General features: G+C 46.8%; 1 protein-coding gene and 2 long non-coding RNA genes across 39 annotated transcripts in view; all 3 read left to right on the top strand.

Annotated features, from left to right (window-relative positions):
• rttn (rotatin) overlaps window positions 1-25,073 on the top strand; it is a 78,349-nt gene that overhangs the window by 30,197 nt on the left and 23,079 nt on the right. For all 31 annotated transcript variants that reach the window (XR_008083612.1, XR_008083601.1, XR_008083610.1 and 28 more), the window contains exons 27-34: window positions 3,641-3,828; window positions 9,219-9,438; window positions 11,344-11,472; window positions 12,446-12,556; window positions 13,162-13,320; window positions 13,610-13,687; window positions 14,051-14,240; window positions 14,441-14,535. Coding sequence is in view for 1 of the 31 variants with exons in the window: in XM_052483477.1 (XP_052339437.1) it covers window positions 3,641-3,828; window positions 9,219-9,438; window positions 11,344-11,472; window positions 12,446-12,556; window positions 13,162-13,320; window positions 13,610-13,687; window positions 14,051-14,240; window positions 14,441-14,535 (1,170 nt within the window). In the remaining 30 variants the exon portion in view is untranslated. The remainder of the gene's footprint in view (window positions 1-3,640; window positions 3,829-9,218; window positions 9,439-11,343; window positions 11,473-12,445; window positions 12,557-13,161; window positions 13,321-13,609; window positions 13,688-14,050; window positions 14,241-14,440; window positions 14,536-25,073) is intronic.
• Window positions 15,090-16,745, top strand: LOC127912845 (uncharacterized). The gene is made up of 3 exons (XR_008083682.1): window positions 15,090-15,540; window positions 16,308-16,367; window positions 16,661-16,745. It is a non-coding gene; the product is annotated as an uncharacterized LOC127912845 (long non-coding RNA).
• On the top strand, window positions 16,992-24,328 carry LOC127912844 (uncharacterized). Of its 7 annotated transcripts, none has more exons than XR_008083676.1 (4): window positions 16,992-18,192; window positions 22,615-22,676; window positions 22,857-23,684; window positions 23,745-24,328. It is a non-coding gene; the product is annotated as an uncharacterized LOC127912844 (long non-coding RNA). The 7 variants fall into 7 exon arrangements; XR_008083677.1 differs by lacking the exon at window positions 22,615-22,676 and adding an exon at window positions 21,958-22,019; XR_008083678.1 differs by lacking the exon at window positions 22,615-22,676 and adding an exon at window positions 21,896-21,957.

Raw genomic sequence — 25,073 nt, 5'->3', positions numbered from 1 at the left:
TACTGTATTGCAAACATCTCTGATGGGTGGTCAAAAGGAATAATGGGAAAGGAATAATTAACTACATCATCTCCACCACACAACCAGTATTCTACAAGGGACAACAGACACACCGGTCTCTACATTTCAGATGAGCTGAAGGCAGTCATCAATGACCTTGGACCACAGAAGGCATTTGCACTAGTGACAGACAATGATGTGAACATGAAGGCTGCTTGGTCTAAAGTGGAGGAGTCCTACCCTCACATCACACCCATTGGCTGTGCTGCTCATGCATTGAATCTACTCCTCAAGGACATCATGGCACTGAAAACAATAGATAGACTACAAGAGAGCCAAGGAAATGGTAAGGTATGTGAAGGGTCATCAAGTCATAGCAGCAATCTACCTCACCAAGCAAAGTGAGAAGAATAAGAGCACCACATTGAAGCTGCCCAGCAACACCTGTTAAGGTGGTGTTGTCATCATGTTTGACAGTCTCCTGAAGGGGAAGGAGTCTCTCCAAGAAATGGCCATATCAGTCTGTCGATATGGACAGCCCCATCAAGAGGGCCCTCCTGGATGATGTATTTTGGGAGAGAGTGATAAGCAGTCCGAAACTCCTGAAACCTATAGCAGTAGCCATTGCACGGATTAAGGGAGACAATGCCATCCTGTCTGATGTTCAGACTGCTTGCAGATATAAGTTAAGAAAACCGTACTGCCCTGCCCACAACACTGTTTCTCCAAGCAGAGGAAACTGCAGTTCTGAAATACATCAAAAAGCGTGACGACTTCTGCCTGAAGCCCATATACACGCTTCAGCGTACATGTTGGACCCCAAGTCTGCTGGCAAGAGCATCCTGTCTGGTACTGAGATCAACAAGGCCTATGGTGTCATCACTACTGTGTCTCGCCACGGATGAGGGCAAGGTTCTTGGCAGTCTGGCAAAGTACACTTCCAAGCAAGGGCTTTGGGATGGAGATGCAATATGGCAATCGTGCCAACATATCTCATCAGCCACCTGGTTGAAGGGACTTTGTGAATCTGAGGCTCTTTCCCCTGTTGCCTCCATCATCCTCCAACTCCCACCAACATCAGACACCTCAGAGCACAACTGGTCCTTGTTTGGGAACACACACACCAAAGCACACAACAGGCTGACCAATAGAAGGGTTGAGAAATTGGTGGCCATCCAGGCAAATTTTAGGCTTTTTGATCCTGACAACAAGCCATCCTCAACAAGGTTGGAAAGTGACAGTAAAGACGAGGCCTCAGAGTCTGATGTTCAAGAGGTGGACATTGAGGAAGTTCAGGGAGAAGACATGGAGGCCTGAGAGGAAGACAACTGAAGCGAAGTTTCTAGACTCTCATTTTACAAATGTATGTTGAAAACATTTTTGGGAGATGCGATGGGGTCATTCAATATTTTCTTTATTTTGCTGTTCAGTGAAATCATCCCTTGTGAATAGTCAACTTATTTAATTAAAGTTCAATTCGTAAAGGATTTAATCATTTCCAATTATGTCTACTTATGTTAAGGTAAAATGTTTGTTTCTGTCTCCATATGATATGGTAAATGTATGCAATGCAAAAAACATATACATTTTAATTTGTATAAATTCCCATATTCCCGTTATACCCATATATTCCTGTTAATTCCCACGGAAAGTTTCCATCTCTGAATATTCCCCTAAAATGTGCAACCCTAATCAAGACACACCTATTTTATAGCAGATCACATGAATTAATATAACAGAATAAAATAGATCGGAATATTTTTCCAAATGAATAAAGTTGCCAGTGCGAACGGATGCGCATCTTGCACATCTGGAACAGTTTTTCTGAAAGCGTGCTAATTTGAAGCAGGGCTTAGTTTGGCGCGTTTTAAAGAAACAAATGTTCAGTGTTACAAACCAAAATCTCTCTCTTCTATGTTGACCTGAAAACCTTGGATTTTCTGCCTTTTCTTTTGATTTTTCTAAATGGATGAACAATTCCACATTGAACACTGCATGCTGATGAATTAGGGCCATGACATACAGTACCAGTCAAAGGTTTGGACACACCTACTCATGGGTTTTTCTTTCTACGTCGTAGAATGATAGTGAAGACATCAAAACTATGAAATAACACATGGAATCCAGAAGTAACCAAAAAAGTGTTGAACAAATCAAAATATATTTTAGATTCTTAAAAGTAGCCTTGATGACAGCTTTGCACACTCTTGATTCCATATGTGTTATTTCATAGTTTTGATGTCTTCACTATTATTCTAAAATGTAGAAAATAATAAAACCAAAACCTGGAATGAGGATGTGTCCAAACTTTTGACTGGTACTATATGTTTTGTAAGTAGGGCTTAATGATTCTGATGAAAATACTCTTTGTCTTATCAAACTGTATATTTTCAGTGTGGAACCTGTGTATGTTTAGAGGGGTTATAGCACAGCATAACAAATTCTAAATGGCTAGTAGTTTGCAAAGTATCCTATGCGCTAAAATAGACGGGACACAATTATTCCAAAACTGCAGCTCGTTGTTGGAACACACATTTTCCTACTTTAATCAACCAGTCCATTTAGAATCTATGATGAAATTGTTGGCATTTGGCAAGGAATGTAGCTTGTGTATGCCATCATTTATTTCTGTAGGCCTAATGGGATCTTGTGTGCAAACGCAGCATGCGTTTCTAGAGGGAGCAGTCGGAAAGCAATTGAGTAAGTGAGACACAGAGGGGAAAGGGAATTTAGTGGGAAGAACTGTGTGATGCTTGCCTTGGCAAATGTGTTTTGTTGTGTCCTGCAAATGCACATGTACTAATGAAACACGACAGTCAAAGCAAATGAATGTTGCCTTCAAGACACATTTTCATTTTGCCGGGGACAAGCCCCAAAGCACATTTCTCCAAATACTTTTAGTATGTTTTTATTATTGAAATGATATTTTACCCTGCACCTATCACCTTGAAAGTCAATGAGAAAAGGATACATATTCATTCTGAATACCTTAATTATACTGAACAAATAAATAAATACAACATTAAATTATTTAATTGTTTTTTTACTGAGTTACAGTTCATACTGTAAATGGAAATCAGTCAATTGAAATAAATTCATTAGGCCCTAATCTATGGTTTTCACATGACTTGGCAGGGGCACAGCTATGGGTGGGTGGCTTATGGCAGCTCTGTTGGACATTCCTGCAGTCCGCATGCCCATTTGCACGCTCCTTCAAATCTTGAGACGTCTGTGGCATTGTGTTATTTGACAAAACTGCAAATTGTAGACTTGCCTTTTGTCAGCAGCACAAGGTGCACCTGTGTAATGATCATGCTGTTTAATCATCTTATTGATATGCCACACCTGTCAGATGGATGGATTATCTTGGCAAAGGACAAATGCTCACTAACAGGGATGGTAACAAATTTGCACAAGATTTGAGAGAAATAATATTTTTGTGCGTTTTTGTTTTATTTCAGCTCCTGAAACATGGGAACAACACTTTACATGTTGCATTTATATTTTTGTTCACTGTAGTTTAGATTGTAGTTAGTTTATAATGCGTGAGGAGTTGTATACAAGTTGAGCTTTCTTGGATGAAGTAGTGAGACAGTTCAACCTGCAGCATTACCTGCGTGTGTGTATGTGTTCCATGCAGGAGACCAACTCACTGCTGGACCTGCTGATCGGCGAGGACTCGCAGACACACACGCCGACACACACGGCGAGTCAGGGAGAGACGGAGGAACTAGTAGAACTGAGGGCCCAGATCAACCAGAGACTGCAGAGAGAACTGACCGGGTTCATCAACACATTACTGCACCGCCTCACACACACCACCGACAGGTGCAGTAGAAACACGCCCCCCCCTCTCTTTTCCTCTCTAACTGATAAGGCTACCACCTCCAATTGCCAGTCTCTGTACCTCTGCTGTTTATTTGTTAGAGTATGGAGTCATTTGTATGCAAAGCGTGTTCCGTATCGCTCAAGAAAACTGCCTGTAGGCATTTTCTACTTAAGACACATCCACACACACACACACAGACACACACACACACACACACACACACGCTGTACACACACACATGCTGAAATACAGCTACAACACAGAGCTACAAATGTGACTAAGACAAACAGGGTAGACATCTCCCCCACAGTTATTCGTTTTCTAGTGTATCTGACTGAACAAACTGTTTGTCATGACTGCTTGTTTAACTGTTGTGTAGAAATAGCTCATTCTAGCATGGTGAGCTGTACTGATAAATGATTACACAAGTGTGTTTTATCACATTGCTATTAAACTACTGTACTCTTCTCATCTTCCCTAGTCAGAAGTGCCTAGGGCTATGGAAGCAGCACCGATGACTTTTCACCGCTAGCTAGCGAGCTTCCCCTGACAGTAGAATTTTTACTGTGTCCCTATGAATACAAAAAAAAATCTCCTCATAAAACATAAATTAAAGAATGATCATTTTTGCCTTTTGGGGTGTGTGAGAGAATGTGCACGTACGTGGTATTATTCACACTGCCTGTGGAGCTTGATTAATGTTTAATACCATGAAATTATAGAAGAGGCTGAACAAAGCTTATGACTGCAGTGGGATGCATTTTTTATATTCTGTGTGGTGATATTCGTATCCATGAGGCTAAGAACAAGCATTTCGCTCCACTACAAACTTTTCGCTACACTCGCAATAACATCTGCTAACCATGTGTGCATGTGACCAATACAATTTGATTTGATGTTACTTTCAGTAGGAGCAGCTTGACGTTTTCCTTGATGTTAGTTGTTGGTTATTGATGGCAATATTTGTCTCTGCCCATCTTCCTCTATCACACCATCTTCCTCCCATTAACTTTCACTCCTCTGTCTCTCCTTCTTTCTTTGTCTGTTTTACCCTCTACTCCTTTTACTACCCTCCCTCCCTCCCTGCATCTCCCCTCCCTGCGTCTCCTCTCTCTCTCCCTGCGTCTCCTCTCTCTCTCCCTGCATCTCCTCTCCCTCCCTGCCTCTTCCCTCCCTCCCTCCCTGCATCTCCTCTCTCTCCCTGCCTCTCCCCTCCCTCCCTGCGTCTCCTCTCTCTCTCCCTGCATCTTCCCTCCCTCCCTGCATCTTCCCTCCCTCCCTGCGTCTCCTCTCTCTCTCCCTGCATCTTCCCTTCCTCCCTGCGTCTCCTCTCTCTCTCCCTGCATCTTCCCTCCCTCCCTGCGTCTTCCCTCCCTCCCTGCATCTTCCCTCCCTCCCTGCATCTTCCCTCCCTCCCCACCTCTTCCCTCCCTCCCCGCATCTTCCCTCCCCGCATCTTCCCTCCCTGCATCTTCCCTCCCTGCATCTTCCCTCCCTGCATCTTCCCTCCCTGCATCTTCCCTCCCTGCATCTTCCCTCCCTGCATCTTCCCTCCCTGCATCTTCCCTCCCTCATCTTCCTCCTCCCTCCCTGCATCTTCCCTCCCTGCGTCTCCTCTCTCTCCCTGCATCTTCCCTCCCTCCCTGCGTCTCCTCTCTCTCCCTGCGTCTCCCCTCCCTCCCTGCGTCTCCTCTCTCTCCCTGCGTCTCCTCTCTCTCCCTGCATCTCCCCTCTCTCCCTGCGTCTCCCCTCCCTCCCTGCATCTCCCCTCCCTCCCTTCGTCTCCTCTCTCCCTCCCTGCTTCTCCTCTCTCCCTCCCTGCGTCTCCTCTCTCTCCCTCCATCTTCCCTCTCTCCCTCCATCTTCCCTCCCTCCCCGCATCTTCCCTCCCTCCCCGCATCTTCCCTCCCTCCCCGCATCTTCCCTCCCTCCCTGCATCTTCCCTCCCTCCCTGCATCTTCCCTCCCTCCCTGCATCTTCCCTCCCTCCCTGCGTCTCCTCTCTCTCTCCCTGCGTCTCCCCTCCCTCCCTGTGTCTCCTCTCTCTCCCTGCGTCTCCTCTCTCTCCCTGCGTCTCCTCTCTCTCCCTGCGTCTCCTCTCTCTCCCTGCGTCTCCTCTCTCTCCCTGCGTCTCCCCTCCCTCCCTGCGTCTCCTCTCTCCCTCCCTGCGTCTCCTCTCTCTCCGTGCATCTTCCCTCCCTCCATCTTCCCTCCCTCCCTGCATCTTCCCTCCCTCCCCGCATCTTCCCTCCCTCCCCGCATCTTCCCTCCCTCCCCGCATCTTCCCTCCCTCCCTGCATCTTCCCTCCCTCCCTGCATCTTCCCTCCCTCCCTGCATCTTCCCTCCCTCCCTGCATCTTCCCTCCCTCCCTGCATCTTCCCTCCCTCCCTGCATCTTCCCTCCCTCCCTGCATCTCCCCCCTCCCATCTCCCCTCCCTCCCTGCATCTCCCCTCCCTCTCCCTGCATCTCCCCTCCCTCTCCCTGCATCTCCCCTCCCTCTCCCTGCATCTTCCCTCCCTCTCCCTGCATCTCCCCTCCCTCTCCCTGCGTCTCCCCTCCCTCTCCCTGCGTCTCCCCTCTCTCTCCCTGCATCTTCCTTCCCTCTCTCCCTGCATCTTCCTTCCCTCTCTCCCTGCATCTTCCTTCCCTCCCTCCCTGCATCTTCCCTCCCTCCCTGCATCTTCCCTCCCTCCCTGCATCTTCCCTCCCTCCCTGCATCTCCCCTCCCTCCCTGCATCTTCCCTCCCTCCCTGCATCTTCCCTCCCTCCCTGCATCTTCCCTCCCTCCCTGCATCTTCCCTCCCTCCCTGCATCTTCCCTCCCTCCCTGCATCTCCCCTCCCTCCCTGCGTCTCCTCTCTATCCCTGCATCTCCCCTCCCTCTCCCTGCATCTCCCCTCCCTCTCCCTGCGTCTCCTCTCTCTCTCCCTGCATCTCCCCTCCCTCCCTGCGTCTCCTCTCTATCTCCACTCCCTCTCCCTGCATCTCCCCTCCCTCTTCCTGCGTCTCCTCTCTATCTCCCCTCCCTCCCTGCGTCTCCTCTCTATCTCCCCTCCCTCTCCCTGCATCTCCCCTCCCTCTCCCTGCGTCTCCTCTCTCTCTCCCTGCATCTCCCCTCCCTCCCTCGTCTCCTCTCTATCTCCACTCCCTCTCCCTGCATCTCCCCTCCCTCTTCCTGCGTCTCCTCTCTCTCTCCCTGCATCTTCCCTCCCTCCCTGCGTCTCCTCTCTCTCTCCCTGCATCTCCCCTCCCTCCCTGCGTCTCCTCTCTATCTCCCCTCCCTCTCCCTGCATCTCCCCTCCCTCTCCCTGCATCTCCCCTCCCTCCCTGGATCTCCCCTCCCTCCCTGCGTCTCCTCTCCCTCTCCCTGCGTCTCCTCTCTCTCTCCCTGCATCTCCTCTCCCTCCCTGCATCTTCCCTCCCTCCCTCCCTGCATCTCCTCTCTCTCCCCTGCATCTCCTCTCTCTCCCTGCATCTCCCCTCCCTCCCTGCATCTCCCCTCCCTGCGTCTCCTCTCTCTCTCCCTGCGTCTCCTCTCTCTCTCCCTGCATCTCCTCTCCCTCCCTGCATCTTCCCTCCCTCCCTCCCTGCATCTCCTCTCTCTCCCTGCATCTCCCCTCCCTCCCTGCGTCTCCTCTCTCTCTCCCTGCATCTTCCCTCCCTCCCTGCATCTTCCCTCCCTCCCTGCATCTTCCCTCCCTCCCTGCGTCTCCTCTCTCTCTCCCTGCATCTTCCCTTCCTCCCTGCGTCTCCTCTCTCTCTCCCTGCATCTTCCCTCCCTCCCTGCGTCTTCCCTCCCTCCCTGCGTCTTCCCTCCCTGCATCTTCCCTCCCTCCCTGCATCTTCCCTCCCTCCCCGCATCTTCCCTCCCTCCCTGCATCTTCCCTCCCTCCCCGCATCTTCCCTCCCTCCCTGCATCTTCCCTCCCTCCCTGCGTCTCCTCTCTCTCTCCCTGCATCTTCCCTTCCTCCCTCGTCTCCTCTCTCTCTCCCTGCATCTTCCCTCCCTCCCTGCGTCTTCCCTCCCTCCCTGCATCTTCCCTCCCTCCCTGCATCTTCCCTCCCTCCCCGCATCTTCCCTCCCTCCCTGCATCTTCCCTCCCTCCCTGCATCTTCCCTCCCTCCCCGCATCTTCCCTCCCTCCCTGCATCTTCCCTCCCTCCCTGCGTCTCCTCTCCCCCCCTGTGTCTCCCCTCCCTCTCCCTGCGTCTCCTCTCTCTCCCTGCGTCTCCTCTCTCTCCCTGCGTCTCCTCTCTCTCCCTGCGTCTCCTCTCTCTCCCTGCGTCTCCTCTCTCTCCCTGCGTCTCCTCTCTCTCCCTGCGTCTCCTCTCTCTCCCTGCGTCTCCTCTCCCTCCCTGCGTCTCCTCTCTCCCTCCCTGCGTCTCCTCTCTCCCTCCCTGCGTCTCCTCTCTCTCCGTGCATCTTCCCTCCCTCCATCTTCCCTCCCTCCCTGCATCTTCCCTCCCTCCCCGCATCTTCCCTCCCTCCCCGCATCTTCCCTCCCTCCCCGCATCTTCCCTCCCTCCCCTGCATCTTCCCTCCCTCCCTGCATCTTCCCTCCCTCCCCTGCATCTTCCCTCCCCTCCCTGCATCTTCCCTCCCTCCCTGCATCTTCCCTCCCTCCCTGCATCTCCCTCCCTCCCTGCATCTCCCCTCCCTCCCTGCATCTCCCCCTCCCATCCCCCTCCCTCCCTGCATCTTCCCTCCCTCCCTGCATCTTCCCTCCCTCCCTGCATCTTCCCTCCCTCCCTGCATCTTCCCCTCCCTCCCTGCATCTCCCCTCCCTCTCCCTGCATCTCCCCTCCCTCTCCCTGCATCTCCCCTCCCTCTCCCTGCATCTCCCCTCCCTCTCCCTGCATCTCCCCTCCCTCTCCCTGCATCTTCCCTCCCTCTCCCTGCGTCTTCCCTCCCTCTCCCTGCGTCTCCTCCCTCTCCCTGCATCTTCCTTCCCTGCGTCTCCCTCCCCCTGCATCTTCCCCTCCCTCCCTGCATCTTCCCTCCCTCCCTGCATCTTCCCTCCCTCTCCCTGCATCTCCCCTCCCTCCCTGCATCTCCCCTCCCTCTCCCTGCGTCTCCTCTCTCTCTCCATGCATCTCCCCTCCCTCCCTGCGTCTCCTCTCTCTCTCTCCCTGCATCTCCCCTCCCTCCCTGCGTCTCCTCTCTATCTCCCCTCCCTCTCCCTGCATCTCCCCTCCCTCTCCCTGCATCTCCCCTCCCTCCCTGGATCTCCCCTCCCTCCCTGCGTCTCCTCTCCCTCTCCCTGCGTCTCCTCTCCCTCTCCCTGCATCTCCCCTCCCTCCCTGCATCTTCCCTCCCTCCCTGGATCTCCCCTCCCTCTCCCTGCGTCTCCTCTCTCTCACCCTGCATCTCCTCTCTCTCTCCCCCAACAGGTTTTGCTTGGCGCTGACAGGGCCCTTTGAGAGCCAGCTGGCAGTGCGGTTTCTCCAGTGCCTGCGGGTGTCAGACGCCCCACGCTTCTACGGCCTCCCGAGTCTGGAGAGGAATCTGCTGGGCATGGTCAGCCTCACGGCCCAACCCGGCTGGAGCTCACACTGTCCCACCATGGAGCCCCAGTCTCTCTGCACCAAGTACCTCAGTGGACTACTGGAGGTGTGTGTGATGGGTGCAGAAGGGAGTGTGTAACGTGCTCTGTGGCCTCCACAAATTAGTCAAAGTGAAAATTAGTTATTTGTTGTGAAATATCAGCCCTCTAGAAATTGAGGAAGAAAATACATTTTGTAATGAATTAAATCCAACTACAACCTGCTCCTGAACATGAATAAATATACAGACTACAACACGGTAAATTGTTGATGAGAAATCATCCCAGCTGGTTCCATCTGGTTCTACCCATAGCCAAGAATAGCAGAGCACTGTCCTGTTCAGATAAGCATAGTAGTGGTCAGTGTAGCTTAGTTCACCATGAGAACACACGGCACAACCTAGTTTGGCATTGCCTGGGACAGTCTAAAAAAACAGCACAGCTCACAACAGCCTTAGTATGGTCCAGTACAACCTAGCCTGACACAGATGATTCCAAGTTTTGGCCTCTCACCTTGACTCCCCCATACCTCATCCCCTGTCTTTCCCAGTGCTCTATGGCCCTTAGGGTGCTTTTCATCTGGCCTTGGCCTCTCACCTTGACTCCCCCATACCTCATCCCCTGTCTCTCCCAGTGCTCTATGGCCCTTAGGGTGCTTTTCATCTGGCCGTGGCCTCTCACCTTGACTCCCCCATACCTCATCCCCTGTCTCCCAGTGCTCTATGGCCCTTAGGGTGCTTTTCATCTGGCCTTGGCCTCTCACCTTGACTCCCCCCTCATACCCCCATCATCCCCCCAGTGCTCTATGGCCCTTAGGGTGCTTTTCAGTGCCTCTCATGGCCCCATTCATCCCCTGTCTCTCCCAGTGCTCTATGGCCCTTAGGGTGCTTTTCATCTGGCCTTGGCCTCTCACCTTGACTCCCCATACCTCATCCCCTGTCTTTCCCAGTGCTCTATGGCCCTTAGGGTGCTTTTCATCTGGCCTTGGCCTCTCACCTTGACTCCCCCATACCTCATCCCCTGTCTCTCCCAGTGCTCTATGGCCCTTAGGGTGCTTTTCATCTGGCCTTGGCCTCTCACCTTGACTCCCCCATACCTCATCCCCTGTCTCTCCCAGTGCTCTATGGCCCTTAGGGTGCTTTTCATCTGGCCTTGGCCTCTCACCTTGACTCCCCCATACCTCATCCCCTGTCTCTCCCAGTGCTCTATGGCCCTTAGGGTGCTTTTCATCTGGCCTTGGCCTCTCACCTTGACTCCCCCATACCTCATCCCCTGTCTCTCCCAGTGCTCTATGGCCCTTAGGGTGCTTTACATCTGGCCTTGGCCTCTCACCTTGACTCCCCCATACCTCATCCCCTGTCTCTCCCAGTGCTCTATGGCCCTTAGGGTGCTTTACATCTGGCCTTGGCCTCTCTCACTCACCTCTCTGTTTGCAGGCTAATCAAAGCTAAGGTCCCAGCTGCATTTAAGACTCATTTAGATGCACTGAATAAAACCTTTGAATTAATGAACACAGACTGTTGATTGCATCACTGGGCTCAGTGCCCTGTTCCCTTCTAGTCCCGAGCAGGTTTTGGGTCATGAGTAAAAATTGGAATTTCGGTTGACTTCCTGATTTGACTTAATTAGTAATACTGTTGAGATATTGTTGTCCTTCCCCTAGCATCGGCTCTGAATGGGTTTCGTATTGGGCAGGGCTCTACAGTGCAACCATTTTATCCGCATACAGTATGTGCTTAAATATTTAGCTGTGCAACTTGGAATTCTTATTTAGGAGCACCAGTGCATGTATAAAAATGAAAGATTCTAGCTTTATTAAAAAAATGTTTAGCCTTGTGCTCCTGAATTTCAATGTGTGTGCCTAGATTTCTCAACTTAAGTGTGCACGTGCCCCTTTAAAAAAAAAAGAAGCTCAGCGTAGAACCCTGTTGGGAATGAGTAGTTGTGATGTTGACCCTTGTGTCATCCTCTAGGTGATCTCGTCATTCTACGTGGAGTGGGGGGGTAACTCCATGTCCTTCATGGGGAAAGGAGTCACCAAGAACGCTGTCATCTGTCTGCTTCACTTGTCCCATGAGATGATGGCCCAGAACAAAGACAAGGTCAGCAACCCAGCCAGAACTGCACTGATTGCCTTTCTACGCTAAAAGCAAAGAAGGTTTTTAATTGTGAAATGTGTACTGAACAAAAATATAAACGCGACATGCAACAATTTTAAAAGATTTTAATGAGTTACAGGTCATAGAAGGAAATCAGTCAATTGAAATAAATAAATTGGACCCTAATTTATGGATTTCACATGACTGGGCAATGGGCGCAGCCATGGGTGAGCCCAACCACTAAGGAGCCTGGCCCACCCACTGGGGAGCCAGGCCCAGCTAATCAGAATAAGGTTTTCCACAGAAACGGGCTTTATTAGATAGAAATATTCTTCAGCCGATCCCGCAGGTGAAGAAGCCAGATGTGGAGTCCTGGGCTGTCATGGTTACGTGTGGTCTGCGGTTGTGAGGCTGCTTGGACGTACTGCCAAATTCTCTAAAATGTCATTGGAGGCAAAATTATGATAGAGAAATTAACTTTCAATTCTCTGGCAACAAGCTCTGTTGGACATTCCTGCAGTCAGCATGCCAATTGCACACTCCCTCTGAACTTGACATTGTGTTGTGTGACAAAACTTCACATTTTAGTGGCCTTTTATTGTCCCCAGCACCAGGTGCACCTGTGTAATGATCATGCTGTTTAATCAGCTTCTTGATATGCCACACCTGTCAGATAGATGGATTATCTTGGCGAAGCAGAAAAGCTCACTATCAGGGATGTAATCAAATTTGTGCACAGAATTTTTGAGAAATGAGCTTTTTGTGCGTATGGAAAATCTCTGGGATCTTTCATGTCAGCTCCTGAAACATGGGACCAAGATTTGACATGTTGTGTTTCTATTTTTGTTCAGTATAGTAGTAGAGTAAATGTGTTAATGTGTGCTTCCTGCATGGAGAAGTTTCTCCTTTTGTTTGTACATCAGTCTGGATTTCTGGAGATATGACTATTCTCTGTTTTTGTGTTGATCTATTTCAGGACTTCATTTCTCAGTGGTCTTTGGGTCAGGAGGCGGGGTCTGATGACCCCAGTGGGTCACAGCTGGGTCTTGCCTGGCTCATACCTCTGTGGGTGGACAGAGACCCGGAGGTAACATACACTCAATGACTCAACTTGTATAAGAACAAGCAAGAAAAATAAAATGTGAGAGTAAGAAGTTATCATTTCATGGAAACAGTTTGTCAAATTCCGTCTGGAGTGATGGGGAGACATTCAGGCAAAAGTTAGTATTGCTTCTCTCTGCTCCAAAGTTTCTGTTATTAAACCGGTGCTCCTTCCTAGACTCCTACGCTTGAGTTCACAAGCACTGACAATGAAAAGCAAAGGGCAATGTCTCTCTCTATCTGTAAGTTCTCTATAAGTTCTCTCTATAAGTAAATGTGAAAAAATTCCCTTGACAAGTAGGATCTTTTTCTGTGTGGATCACAGCAAATGCCAGAGTGACAGTGAAAATATCCAAGACATTTCTGGAACAGTGTCTTTGTGACTTTGGGGACCCCAGGTGTGTCAGACAGGTACCTTTTTTATCTATCTGCTGTTGTATTCACACCCAACCCCTTGGCTCTCTGTCTTTTCCTTTCTCTCTCCTCGCCCTCCACTTTTCCCTTCACACCTCTCTTTTAACCCTCCCCTCCTCTCTCACACCCCTCTCCCCCCTGCTGCCTTATCCCACTTACCTTCCATCCCCTCTCCAGGTGAGGTTTGCCAGCCTGGGTGTGGGCTCTGCCCTGTCCTCTGTGCCCAGTGGATGCCAGTCTTTGAGTAGCAGCTGTCAGAATATCAGTGGAGGTTTGTGGGGAACCCTGCTCAACATCCTCCTGGACCAGCAAGAGAGCACCATGGTCCGCAGAGAGGTACTGAACACCTACACCTGTTCGCTAACCACTAAGCCATAGAGAGAGTTTGGGCATTGTGGTTTAAAACAGAATGCATAATAATGCTCTTAGCATGCCACGGCAGCCATGGTGGCACCTTCTGGGCATATTGACCAATAACCGTTCCAGACAATGCATTTGTAAAACAGACATAGGACAACTTTTCTCCATCAACAAGTTTAAAGTAAAGTCCTTGCAGTACCAGCTAAGTACATCTAGATGGCAGTGTTGTTGATGTTCTTGTCTCATTTTCTGTGTGTTTCTCAAGGCGGTGTTTATCCTCCAGAACCTACTGGTGATGCCCATGCCTGCCACAGCTGACCAGGTCACCGACTCTACATGGCAGGTCAGTGGCATTTGGTTATGTTTTGTTGTGGTATGTTTCAGTTATCCTGGTACTGACATACTGTAGGTTAATTCATGGGCTCCCAAGTGGTGCAGTGGTCTAAGGCACTGCATCTCAGTGCTAGAGGTGTCACTACAGACCCTGGTTCGATTCCAGGCTGTATCACTTGGGGCCTTAATTGGAAGTCCCATAGGGTGGCGCTGGGTTTGGCCGGGGTAGGCAGTCATATTAAAGAAGAACTAGTTCTTATCTGACTTGCCTAGTTAAATAAAGGTTAAATTAAAAAATCGAGTTACATAGTAATTACCATTTTTTCATCTCTCCCTCTCCTCTACTCCCTCTCTCTCCTCCCTCTCTCCATAGAGTCCGTGTGTCCATGATGAGTCTTCAGGTGTATGTCTGGTGGGTCTCCAAGCCCTACAGGCTCTGCTCTACCACTGTCAGTTCTTCCAGCACACTGCCCTCATGGCCACAGCCTGCTACAGAGGCAGGTACACCTTCGACCTGCAACCCTCAGCCAGGGACCCCGGCCCACAGGACAGCACCAATGAAGGTCCTGGGACTGCACCTGTCCATTCTTCTGTCAGTCTGTCTAGCCATTAGGTTGTTCAATCAGTGATTCAGTCAGAGTGAATCTGAAATCAAGTGTTATTGTGGTAAACGGGCAAAGTATTTTATTTATTGGCCTGTAGCCTTTTTTTTTATTTTTCTTGCATGATGTTGTTTGTGATGCTCCCTGTCTGTCTGTTTTAGATGCGGATGACTCCCTGAGGTTGTGGAGACCTCCTAACCGAGTCCCAGTGAATCCTAGCAGGGCCTCTGGCTCCCTGTCCACCTCCAGCACTCTGGTGCGTAAAGTATTGCAGGTCTGGTGGATAAAGGCCTATTCATAGGCTGTAATCCTCTTAGGTTGCAGCTTAAGACTGAGTCCACTTGACCACTAGAAACCATTCAAATCAAATGTTATTTGTCACATGCGCCGTATACAACCGGTGTAGACCTTACTGTGAAATGCTTACTTACAAGCCTTTAACCAACAATACAGTTAAAGAAATAGAGTTAAGAAAATATTTACTCAATAAACAAAAGTAATTTTTAAAATAAAAAGTAACACAATAAAATAATGAGGCTATATACAGTGGATACTGGGATCGGGTCAATGTACAGGGGTACAGACAAGTCAAGGTAATTTGTACATGTAGGTAGGGGTGAAGTGACTCTGCATAGATAATAAACAGAGAGTAGCAGCAGTGTACATGTAGGTAGGGGTGAAGTGACTATGGATAGATAATAAACAGAGAGTAGCAGCAGTGTACATGTAGGTAGGGGTGAAGTGACTATGGATAGATAATAAACAGAGTAGCAGCAGTGTACATGTAGGTAGGGGTGAAGTGACTATGGATAGATAATAAACAGAGAGTAGCAGCAGTGTACATGTAGGTAGGGGTGAAGTGACTATGGATAGATAATGAGTAGCAGCAGTGTACATGTAGGTAGGGGTGAAGTGACTATGGATAGATAATAAACAGAGAGTAGCAGCAGTGTACATGTAGGTAGGGGTGAAGTGACTATGGATAGATAATAAACAGAGAGTAGCAGCAGTGTACATGTAGGTAGGGGTGAAGTGACTATGGATAGATAATAAACAGAGAGTAGCAGCAGTGTACATGTAGGTAGGGGTGAAGTGACTATGGATAGATAATAAACAGTGACTAGCAGCAGTGTACATGTAGGTAGGGGTGAAGTGACTATGGATAGATAATAAACAGAGAGTAGCAGCAGTGTACATGTAGGTAGGGGTGAAGTGACTATGTATAGATAATAAACAGAGAGTAGCAGCAGTGTACATGTAGGTAGGGGGGAAGTGACTCTGCATAGATAATAAACAGAGAGTAGCAGCAGTGTACATGTAGGTAGGGGTGAAGTGACTATGGATAGATAATAAACAGAGAGTAGCAGCAGTGTACATGTAGGTAGGGGTAAAGTGACTATGGATAGATAATAAACAGCGAGTAGCAGCAGTGTACATGTAGGTAGGGGTGAAGTGACTATGGATAGATAATGAGTAGCAGCAGTGTACATGTAGGTAGGGGTGAAGTGACTATGCATAGATAATAAACAGAGAGTAGCAGCAGTGTACATGTAGGTAGGGGTGAAGTGACTATGGATAGATAATAAACAGAGAGTAGCAGCAGTGTACATGTAGGTAGGGGGTGAAGTGACTATGCATAGATAATAAACAGTGAGTAGCAGCAGTGTACATGTAGGTAGGGGTGAAGTGACTATGGATAGATAATAAACAGAGAGTAGCAGCAGTGTACATGTAGGTAGGGGTGAAGTGACTATGGATAGATAATAAACAGAGAGTAGCAGCAGTGTACATGTAGGTAGGGGTGAAGTGACTATGGATAGATAATAAACAGAGAGTAGCAGCAGTGTACATGTAGGTAGGGGTGAAGTGACTATGGATAGATAATAAACAGAGAGTAGCAGCAGTGTACATGTAGGTAGGGGTGAAGTGACTATGGATAGATAATGAGTAGCAGCAGTGTACATGTAGGTAGGGGTGAAGTGACTATGGATAGATAATAAACAGAGAGTAGCAGCAGTGTACATGTAGGTAGGGGTGAAGTGACTATGGATAGATAATAAACAGTGACTAGCAGCAGTGTACATGTAGGTAGGGGTGAAGTGACTATGGATAGATAATAAACAGAGAGTAGCAGCAGTGTACATGTAGGTAGGGGTGAAGTGACTATGGATAGATAATAAACAGAGAGTAGCAGCAGTGTACATGTAGGTAGGGGTGAAGTGACTATGGATAGATAATAAACAGAGAGTAGCATCAGTGTACATGTAGGTAGGGGTGAAGTGACTATGGATAGATAATGAGTAGCAGCAGTGTACATGTAGGTAGGGGTGAAGTGACTATGGATAGATAATAAACAGAGAGTAGCAGCAGTGTACATGTAGGTAGGGGTGAAGTGACTATATGGATAGATAATAAACAGTGACTAGCAGCAGTGTACATGTAGGTAGGGGTGAAGTGACTATGGATAGATAATAAACAGAGAGTAGCAGCAGTGTACATGTAGGTAGGGGTGAAGTAATATAATAATAATATAATAATATATGCCATTTAGCAGACGCTTTTATCCAAAGTGACTTACAGTCAGAGTGTGCATACATTCTACGTATGGGTGGTCCCGATAGGATCGAACCCACTACCCTGGCGTTACAAGCGCCATGCTCTACCAACTGAGCTACAGAAGGACCTGGATAGATAATAAACAGAGAGTAGCAGCAGTGTACATGTAGGTAGGGGTGAAGTGACTATGGATAGATAATAAACAGAGAGTAGCAGCAGTGTACATGTAGGTAGGGGTGAAGTGACTATGGATAGATAATAAACAGAGAGTAGCAGCAGTGTACATGTAGGTAGGGGTGAAGTGACTATGGATAGATAATAAACAGAGAGTAGCAGCAGTGTACATGTAGGTAGGGGTGAAGTGACTATATGGATAGATAATAAACAGAGAGTAGCAGCAGTGTACATGTAGGTAGGGGTGAAGTGACTATATGGATAGATAATAAACAGAGAGTAGCAGCAGTGTACATGTAGGTAGGGGTGAAGTGACTATGGATAGATAATGAGTAGCAGCAGTGTACATGTAGGTAGGGGTGAAGTGACTATGGATAGATAATAAACAGAGAGTAGCAGCAGTGTACATGTAGGTAGGGGTGAAGTGACTATGGATAGATAATAAACAGAGAGTAGCAGCAGTGTACATGTAGGTAGGGGTGAAGTGACTATGGATAGATAATAAACAGAGAGTAGCATCAGTGTACATGTAGGTAGGGGTGAAGTGACTATGGATAGATAATGAGTAGCAGCAGTGTACATGTAGGTAGGGGTGAAGTGACTATGGATAGATAATAAACAGAGAGTAGCAGCAGTGTACATGTAGGTAGGGGTGAAGTGACTATATGGATAGATAATAAACAGAGAGTAGCAGCAGTGTACATGTAGGTAGGGGTGAAGTGACTATGGATAGATAATAAACAGAGAGTAGCAGCAGTGTACATGTAGGTAGAGGTGAAGTGACTATGGATAGATAATAAACAGAGAGTAGCAGCAGTGTACATGTAGGTAGGGGTGAAGTGACTATGGATAGATAATAAACAGAGAGTAGCATCAGTGTACATGTAGGTAGGGGTGAAGTGACTATGGATAGATAATGAGTAGCAGCAGTGTACATGTAGGTAGGGGTGAAGTGACTATGGATAGATAATAAACAGAGAGTAGCAGCAGTGTACATGTAGGTAGGGGTGAAGTGACTATATGGATAGATAATAAACAGAGAGTAGCAGCAGTGTACATGTAGGTAGGGGTGAAGTGACTATGGATAGATAATAAACAGAGAGTAGCAGCAGTGTACATGTAGGTAGGGGTGAAGTGACTATGTATAGATAATAAACAGAGAGTAGCAGCAGTGTACATGTAGGTAGGGGTGAAGTGACTATGGATAGATAATAAACAGAGAGTAGCAGCAGTGTACATGTAGGTAGGGGTGAAGTGACTATGGATAGATAATAAACAGTGAGTAGCAGCAGTGTACATGTAGGTAGGGGTGAAGTGACTATGGATAGATAATAAACAGAGAGTAGCAGCAGTGTACATGTAGGTAGGGGTGAAGTGACTATATGGATAGATAATAAACAGAGAGTAGCAGCAGTGTACATGTAGGTAGGGGTAAAGTGACTATGGATAGATAATGAGTAGCAGCAGTGTACATGTAGGTAGGGGTATGGATAGATAATAAACAGACTATGGATAGATAATAAACAGAGAGTAGCAGCAGTGTACATGTAGGTAGGGGTGAAGTGACTATGGATAGATAATAAACAGAGAGTAGCAGCAGTGTACATGTAGGTAGGGGTGAAGTGACTATGGATAGATAATAAACAGAGAGTAGCAGCAGTGTACATGAAGGTAGGGGTGAAGTGACTATGGATAGATAATAAACAGAGAGTAGCAGCAGTGTACATGTAGGTAGGGGTGAAGTGACTATATGGATAGATAATAAACAGAGAGTAGCAGCAGTGTACATGTAGGTAGGGGTAAAGTGACTATGGATAGATAATGAGTAGCAGCAGTGTACATGTAGGTAGGGGTGAAGTGACTATGGATAGATAATAAACAGTGAGTAGCAGCAGTGTACATGTAGGTAGGGGTGAAGTGACTATGGATAGATAATAAACAGAGAGTAGCAGCAGTGTACATGTAGGTAGGGGTGAAGTGACTATGGATAGATAATGAGTAGCAGCAGTGTACATGTAGGTAGGGGTGAAGTGACTATGGATAGATAATAAACAGTGAGTAGCAGCAGTGTACATGTAGGTAGGGGTGAAGTGACTATGGATAGATAATAAACAGTGAGTAGCAGCAGTGTACATGTAGGTAGGGGTGAAGTGACTATGGATAGATAATAAACAGAGAGTAGCAGCAGTGTACATGAAGGTAGGGGTGAAGTGACTATGGATAGATAATAAACAGAGAGTAGCAGCAGTGTACATGTATGTAGGGGTGAAGTGACTATGGATAGATAATAAACAGAGAGTAGCAGCAGTGTACATGTAGGTAGGGGTGAAGTGACTATGGATAGATAATAAACAGAGAGTAGCAGCAGTGTACATGTAGGTAGGGGTGAAGTGACTATGGATAGATAATAAACAGAGAGTAGCATCAGTGTACATGTAGGTAGGGGTGAAGTGACTATGGATAGATAATGAGTAGCAGCAGTGTACATGTAGGTAGGGGTGAAGTGACTATGGATAGATAATAAACAGAGAGTAGCAGCAGTGTACATGTAGGTAGGGGTGAAGTGACTATGCATAGATAATAAACAGTGAGTAGCAGCAGTGTACATGTAGGTAGGGGTGAAGTGACTATGGATAGATAATAAACAGAGTAGCAGCAGTGTACATGTAGGTAGGGGTGAAGTGACTATATGGATAGATAATAAACAGTGACTAGCAGCAGTGTACATGTAGGTAGGGGTGAAGTGACTATGGATAGATAATAAACAGTGAGTAGCAGCAGTGTACATGTAGGTAGGGGTGAAGTGACTATGGATAGATAATAAACAGAGAGTAGCAGCAGTGTACATGTAGGTAGGGGTGAAGTGACTATGGATAGATAATAAACAGTGAGTAGCAGCAGTGTACATGTAGGTAGGGGTGAAGTGACTATGGATAGATAATAAACAGAGAGTAGCAGCAGTGTACATGTAGGTAGGGGTGAAGTGACTATGCATAGATAATAAACAGTGAGTAGCAGCAGTGTACATGTAGGTAGGGGTGAAGTGACTATGGATAGATAATAAACAGAGAGTAGCAGCAGTGTACATGTAGGTAGGGGTGAAGTGACTATATGGATAGATAATAAACAGTGAGTAGCAGCAGTGTACATGTAGGTAGGGGTGAAGTGACTATGGATAGATAATAAACAGTGAGTAGCAGCAGTGTACATGTAGGTAGGGGTGAAGTGACTATGGATAGATAATAAACAGAGAGTAGCAGCAGTGTACATGTAGGTAGGGGTGAAGTGACTATGGATAGATAATAAACAGTGAGTAGCAGCAGTGTACATGTAGGTAGGGGTGAAGTGACTATGGATAGATAATAAACAGAGAGTAGCAGCAGTGTACATGTAGGTAGGGGTGAAGTGACTATGCATAGATAATAAACAGTGAGTAGCAGCAGTGTACATGTAGGTAGGGGTGAAGTGACTATGGATAGATAATAAACAGAGAGTAGCAGCAGTGTACATGTAGGTAGGGGTGAAGTGACTATGCATAGATAATAAACAGTGAGTAGCAGCAGTGTACATGTAGGTAGGGGTGAAGTGACTATGGATAGATAATAAACAGAGAGTAGCAGCAGTGTACATGTAGGTAGGGGTGAAGTGACTATGGATAGATAATAAACAGAGAGTAGCAGCAGTGTACATGTAGGTAGGGGTGAAGTGACTATGGATAGATAATAAACAGAGAGTAGCATCAGTGTACATGTAGGTAGGGGTGAAGTGACTATGGATAGATAATGAGTAGCAGCAGTGTACATGTAGGTAGGGGTGAAGTGACTATGGATAGATAATAAACAGAGAGTAGCAGCAGTGTACATGTAGGTAGGGGTGAAGTGACTATATGGATAGATAATAAACAGAGAGTAGCAGCAGTGTACATGTAGGTAGGGGTGAAGTGACTATATGGATAGATAATAAACAGAGAGTAGCAGCAGTGTACATGTAGGTAGGGGTGAAGTGACTATGGATAGATAATAAACAGAGAGTAGCAGCAGTGTACATGTAGGTAGGGGTGAAGTGACTATGGATAGATAATAAACAGAGAGTAGCATCAGTGTACATGTAGGTAGGGGTGAAGTGACTATGGATAGATAATGAGTAGCAGCAGTGTACATGTAGGTAGGGGTGAAGTATCTATGGATAGATAATAAACAGAGAGTAGCAGCAGTGTACATGTAGGTAGGGGTGAAGTGACTATATGGATAGATAATAAACAGAGAGTAGCAGCAGTGTACATGTAGGTAGGGGTGAAGTGACTATGGATAGATAATAAACAGAGAGTAGCAGCAGTGTACATGTAGGTAGGGGTGAAGTGACTATGGATAGATAATAAACAGAGAGTAGCAGCAGTGTACATGAAGGTAGGGGTGAAGTGACTATGGATAGATAATAAACAGAGAGTAGCAGCAGTGTACATGTAGGTAGGGGTGAAGTGACTATGGATAGATAATAAACAGAGAGTAGCAGCAGTGTACATGTAGGTAGGGGTGAAGTGACTATGCATAGATAATAAACAGTGAGTAGCAGCAGTGTACATGTAGGTAGGGGTGAAGTGACTATGGATAGATAATAAACAGAGAGTAGCAGCAGTGTACATGTAGGTAGGGGTGAAGTGACTATGCATAGATAATAAACAGTGAGTAGCAGCAGTGTACATGTAGGTAGGGGTGAAGTGACTATGGATAGATAATAAACAGAGAGTAGCAGCAGTGTACATGTAGGTAGGGGTGAAGTGACTATGGATAGATAATAAACAGAGAGTAGCAGCAGTGTACATGTAGGTAGGGGTGAAGTGACTATGGATAGATAATAAACAGAGAGTAGCAGCAGTGTACATGTAGGTAGGGGTGAAGTGACTATATGGATAGATAATAAACAGAGAGTAGCAGCAGTGTACATGTAGGTAGGGGTGAAGTGACTATATGGATAGATAATAAACAGAGAGTAGCAGCAGTGTACATGTAGGTAGGGGTGAAGTGACTATGGATAGATAATAAACAGAGAGTAGCAGCAGTGTACATGTAGGTAGGGGTGAAGTGACTATGGATAGATAATAAACAGAGAGTAGCATCAGTGTACATGTAGGTAGGGGTGAAGTGACTATGGATAGATAATGAGTAGCAGCAGTGTACATGTAGGTAGGGGTGAAGTATCTATGGATAGATAATAAACAGAGAGTAGCAGCAGTGTACATGTAGGTAGGGGTGAAGTGACTATATGGATAGATAATAAACAGAGAGTAGCAGCAGTGTACATGAAGGTAGGGGTGAAGTGACTATGGATAGATAATAAACAGAGAGTAGCAGCAGTGTACATGTAGGTAGGGGTGAAGTGACTATGGATAGATAATAAACAGAGAGTAGCAGCAGTGTACATGAAGGTAGGGGTGAAGTGACTATGGATAGATAATAAACAGAGAGTAGCAGCAGTGTACATGTAGGTAGGGGTGAAGTGACTATGGATAGATAATAAACAGAGAGTAGCAGCAGTGTACATGAAGGTAGGGGTGAAGTGACTATGGATAGATAATAAACAGAGAGTAGCAGCAGTGTACATGTAGGTAGGGGTGAAGTGACTATATGGATAGATAATAAACAGAGAGTAGCAGCAGTGTACATGTAGGTAGGGGTGAAGTGACTATGGATAGATAATAAACAGAGAGTAGCAGCAGTGTACATGAAGGTAGGGGTGAAGTGACTATGGATAGATAATAAACAGAGAGTAGCAGCAGTGTACATGTATGTAGGGGTGAAGTGACTATGGATAGATAATAAACAGAGAGTAGCAGCAGTGTACATGTAGGTAGGGGTAAAGTGACTATGGATAGATAATGAGTAGCAGCAGTGTACATGTAGGTAGGGGTGAAGTGACTATGGATAGATAATAAACAGAGAGTAGCAGCAGTGTACATGAAGGTAGGGGTGAAGTGACTATGGATAGATAATAAACAGAGAGTAGCAGCAGTGTACATGTATGTAGGGGTGAAGTGACTATGGATAGATAATAAACAGAGAGTAGCAGCAGTGTACATGTAGGTAGGGGTGAAGTGACTATGCATAGATAATAAACAGTGAGTAGCAGCAGTGTACATGTAGGTAGGGGTGAAGTGACTATATGGATAGATAATAAACAGAGAGTAGCAGCAGTGTACATGTAGGTAGGGGTGAAGTGACTATGGATAGATAATAAACAGAGAGTAGCAGCAGTGTACATGTAGGTAGGGGTGAAGTGACTATGGATAGATAATAAACAGAGAGTAGCAGCAGTGTACATGTAGGTAGGGGTGAAGTGACTATGGATAGATAATAAACAGAGAGTAGCAGCAGTGTACATGTAGGTAGGGGTGAAGTGACTATGGATAGATAATAAACAGAGAGTAGCAGCAGTGTACATGAAGGTAGGGGTTAAGTGACTATGGATAGATAATAAACAGAGAGTAGCAGCAGTGTACATGTAGGTAGGGGTAAAGTGACTATGGATAGATAATAAACAGAGAGTAGCAGCAGTGTACATGTAGGTAGGGGTGAAGTGACTATGGATAGATAATGAGTAGCAGCAGTGTACATGTAGCTAGGGGTGAAGTGACTATGGATAGATAATAAACAGTGAGTAGCAGCAGTGTACATGAAGGTAGGGGTGAAGTGACTATGGATAGATAATAAACAGAGAGTAGCAGCAGTGTACATGTAGGTAGGGGTAAAGTGACTATGGATAGATAATGAGTAGCAGCAGTGTACATGTAGGTAGGGGTGAAGTGACTATGGATAGATAATAAACAGAGAGTAGCAGCAGTGTACATGTAGGTAGGGGTGAAGTGACTATGCATAGATAATAAACAGCGAGTAGCAGCAGTGTACATGTAGGTAGGGGTGAAGTGACTATGGATAGATAATGAGTAGCAGCAGTGTACATGTAGGTAGGGGTGAAGTGACTATGGATAGATAATAAACAGAGAGTAGCAGCAGTCTACATGTAGGTAGGGGTGAAGTGACCATGGATAGATAATAAACAGAGAGTAGCAGCAGTGTACATGTAGGTAGGGGTGAAGTGACTATGGATAGATTATAAACATTGAGTAGCAGCAGTGTACATGTAGGTAGGGGTGAAGTGACTATGGATAGATAATAAACAGAGAGTAGCAGCAGTGTACATGTAGGTAGGGGTGAAGTGACTATGGATAGATAATAAACAGTGAGTAGCAGCAGTGTACATGTAGGTAGGGGTGAAGTGACTATGGATAGATTATAAACATTGAGTAGCAGCAGTGTACATGTAGGTAGGGGTGAAGTGACTATGTATAGATAATAAACAGTGACTAGCAGCAGTGTACATGTAGGTAGAGGTGAAGTGACTATGGATAGATAATAAACAGTGACTAGCAGCAGTGTAAAAACAAAGGGGGAGGTCAATGTAAATAGTCCAGGTGGTCATTCGCTGTGTTATGGCTTGGGGGTAGAAGCTATTAATAAGGAGGCTTTTGGTACAGCTTGCCGTGCGGTTAGCAGAAAGAACCATCTATGACTTGGGTGGCTGCAGTCTTTGACAACTTTTTGGGCTTTCCTCTGAGACTGCCTAGTGTATATCTCCTGGATGGCAGGAAGCTTGGCCCCTGTGATGTACTGGGCTGTACGCACTACCCTCTGTAGCTACTAACGGTCAGATGCCAAGCATTTTATATACCAGGCAGTGATACAACCGGTCAGGATGCTCTCGATGGTGCAGCTGAGAACTTTTTGAGGATCTGGGGACCCGTGCCAAATCTTTTCAGTCTCCTGAGGAGGGAAGGGTTTTGTCGTGGCCGCTTCACGACGGTCTTGGTGTGTTTGGACCATGATAGTTTGTTGGTGATGTGGACACCAAGGAATCTTGCAACTCTCGACCCGCTCCACTACAGCCCCGTCGATGTGAATGGGGGCCTGTTCAGCTGTCCTTTTCCTGTAGTCCTTTGTCTTGCTCACATTGAAGGAGAGGTTGTAGTCCTGTCACCAGTGCCAGGTCTCTGACCACCTCCCTATAGGC

The sequence above is a fragment of the Oncorhynchus keta genome, chromosome 28, assembly GCF_023373465.1.
Source record: "Oncorhynchus keta strain PuntledgeMale-10-30-2019 chromosome 28, Oket_V2, whole genome shotgun sequence".
Classification (NCBI taxonomy): domain Eukaryota; kingdom Metazoa; phylum Chordata; class Actinopteri; order Salmoniformes; family Salmonidae; genus Oncorhynchus; species Oncorhynchus keta.
This window is presented reverse-complemented; position numbering and strand designations above follow the sequence as displayed.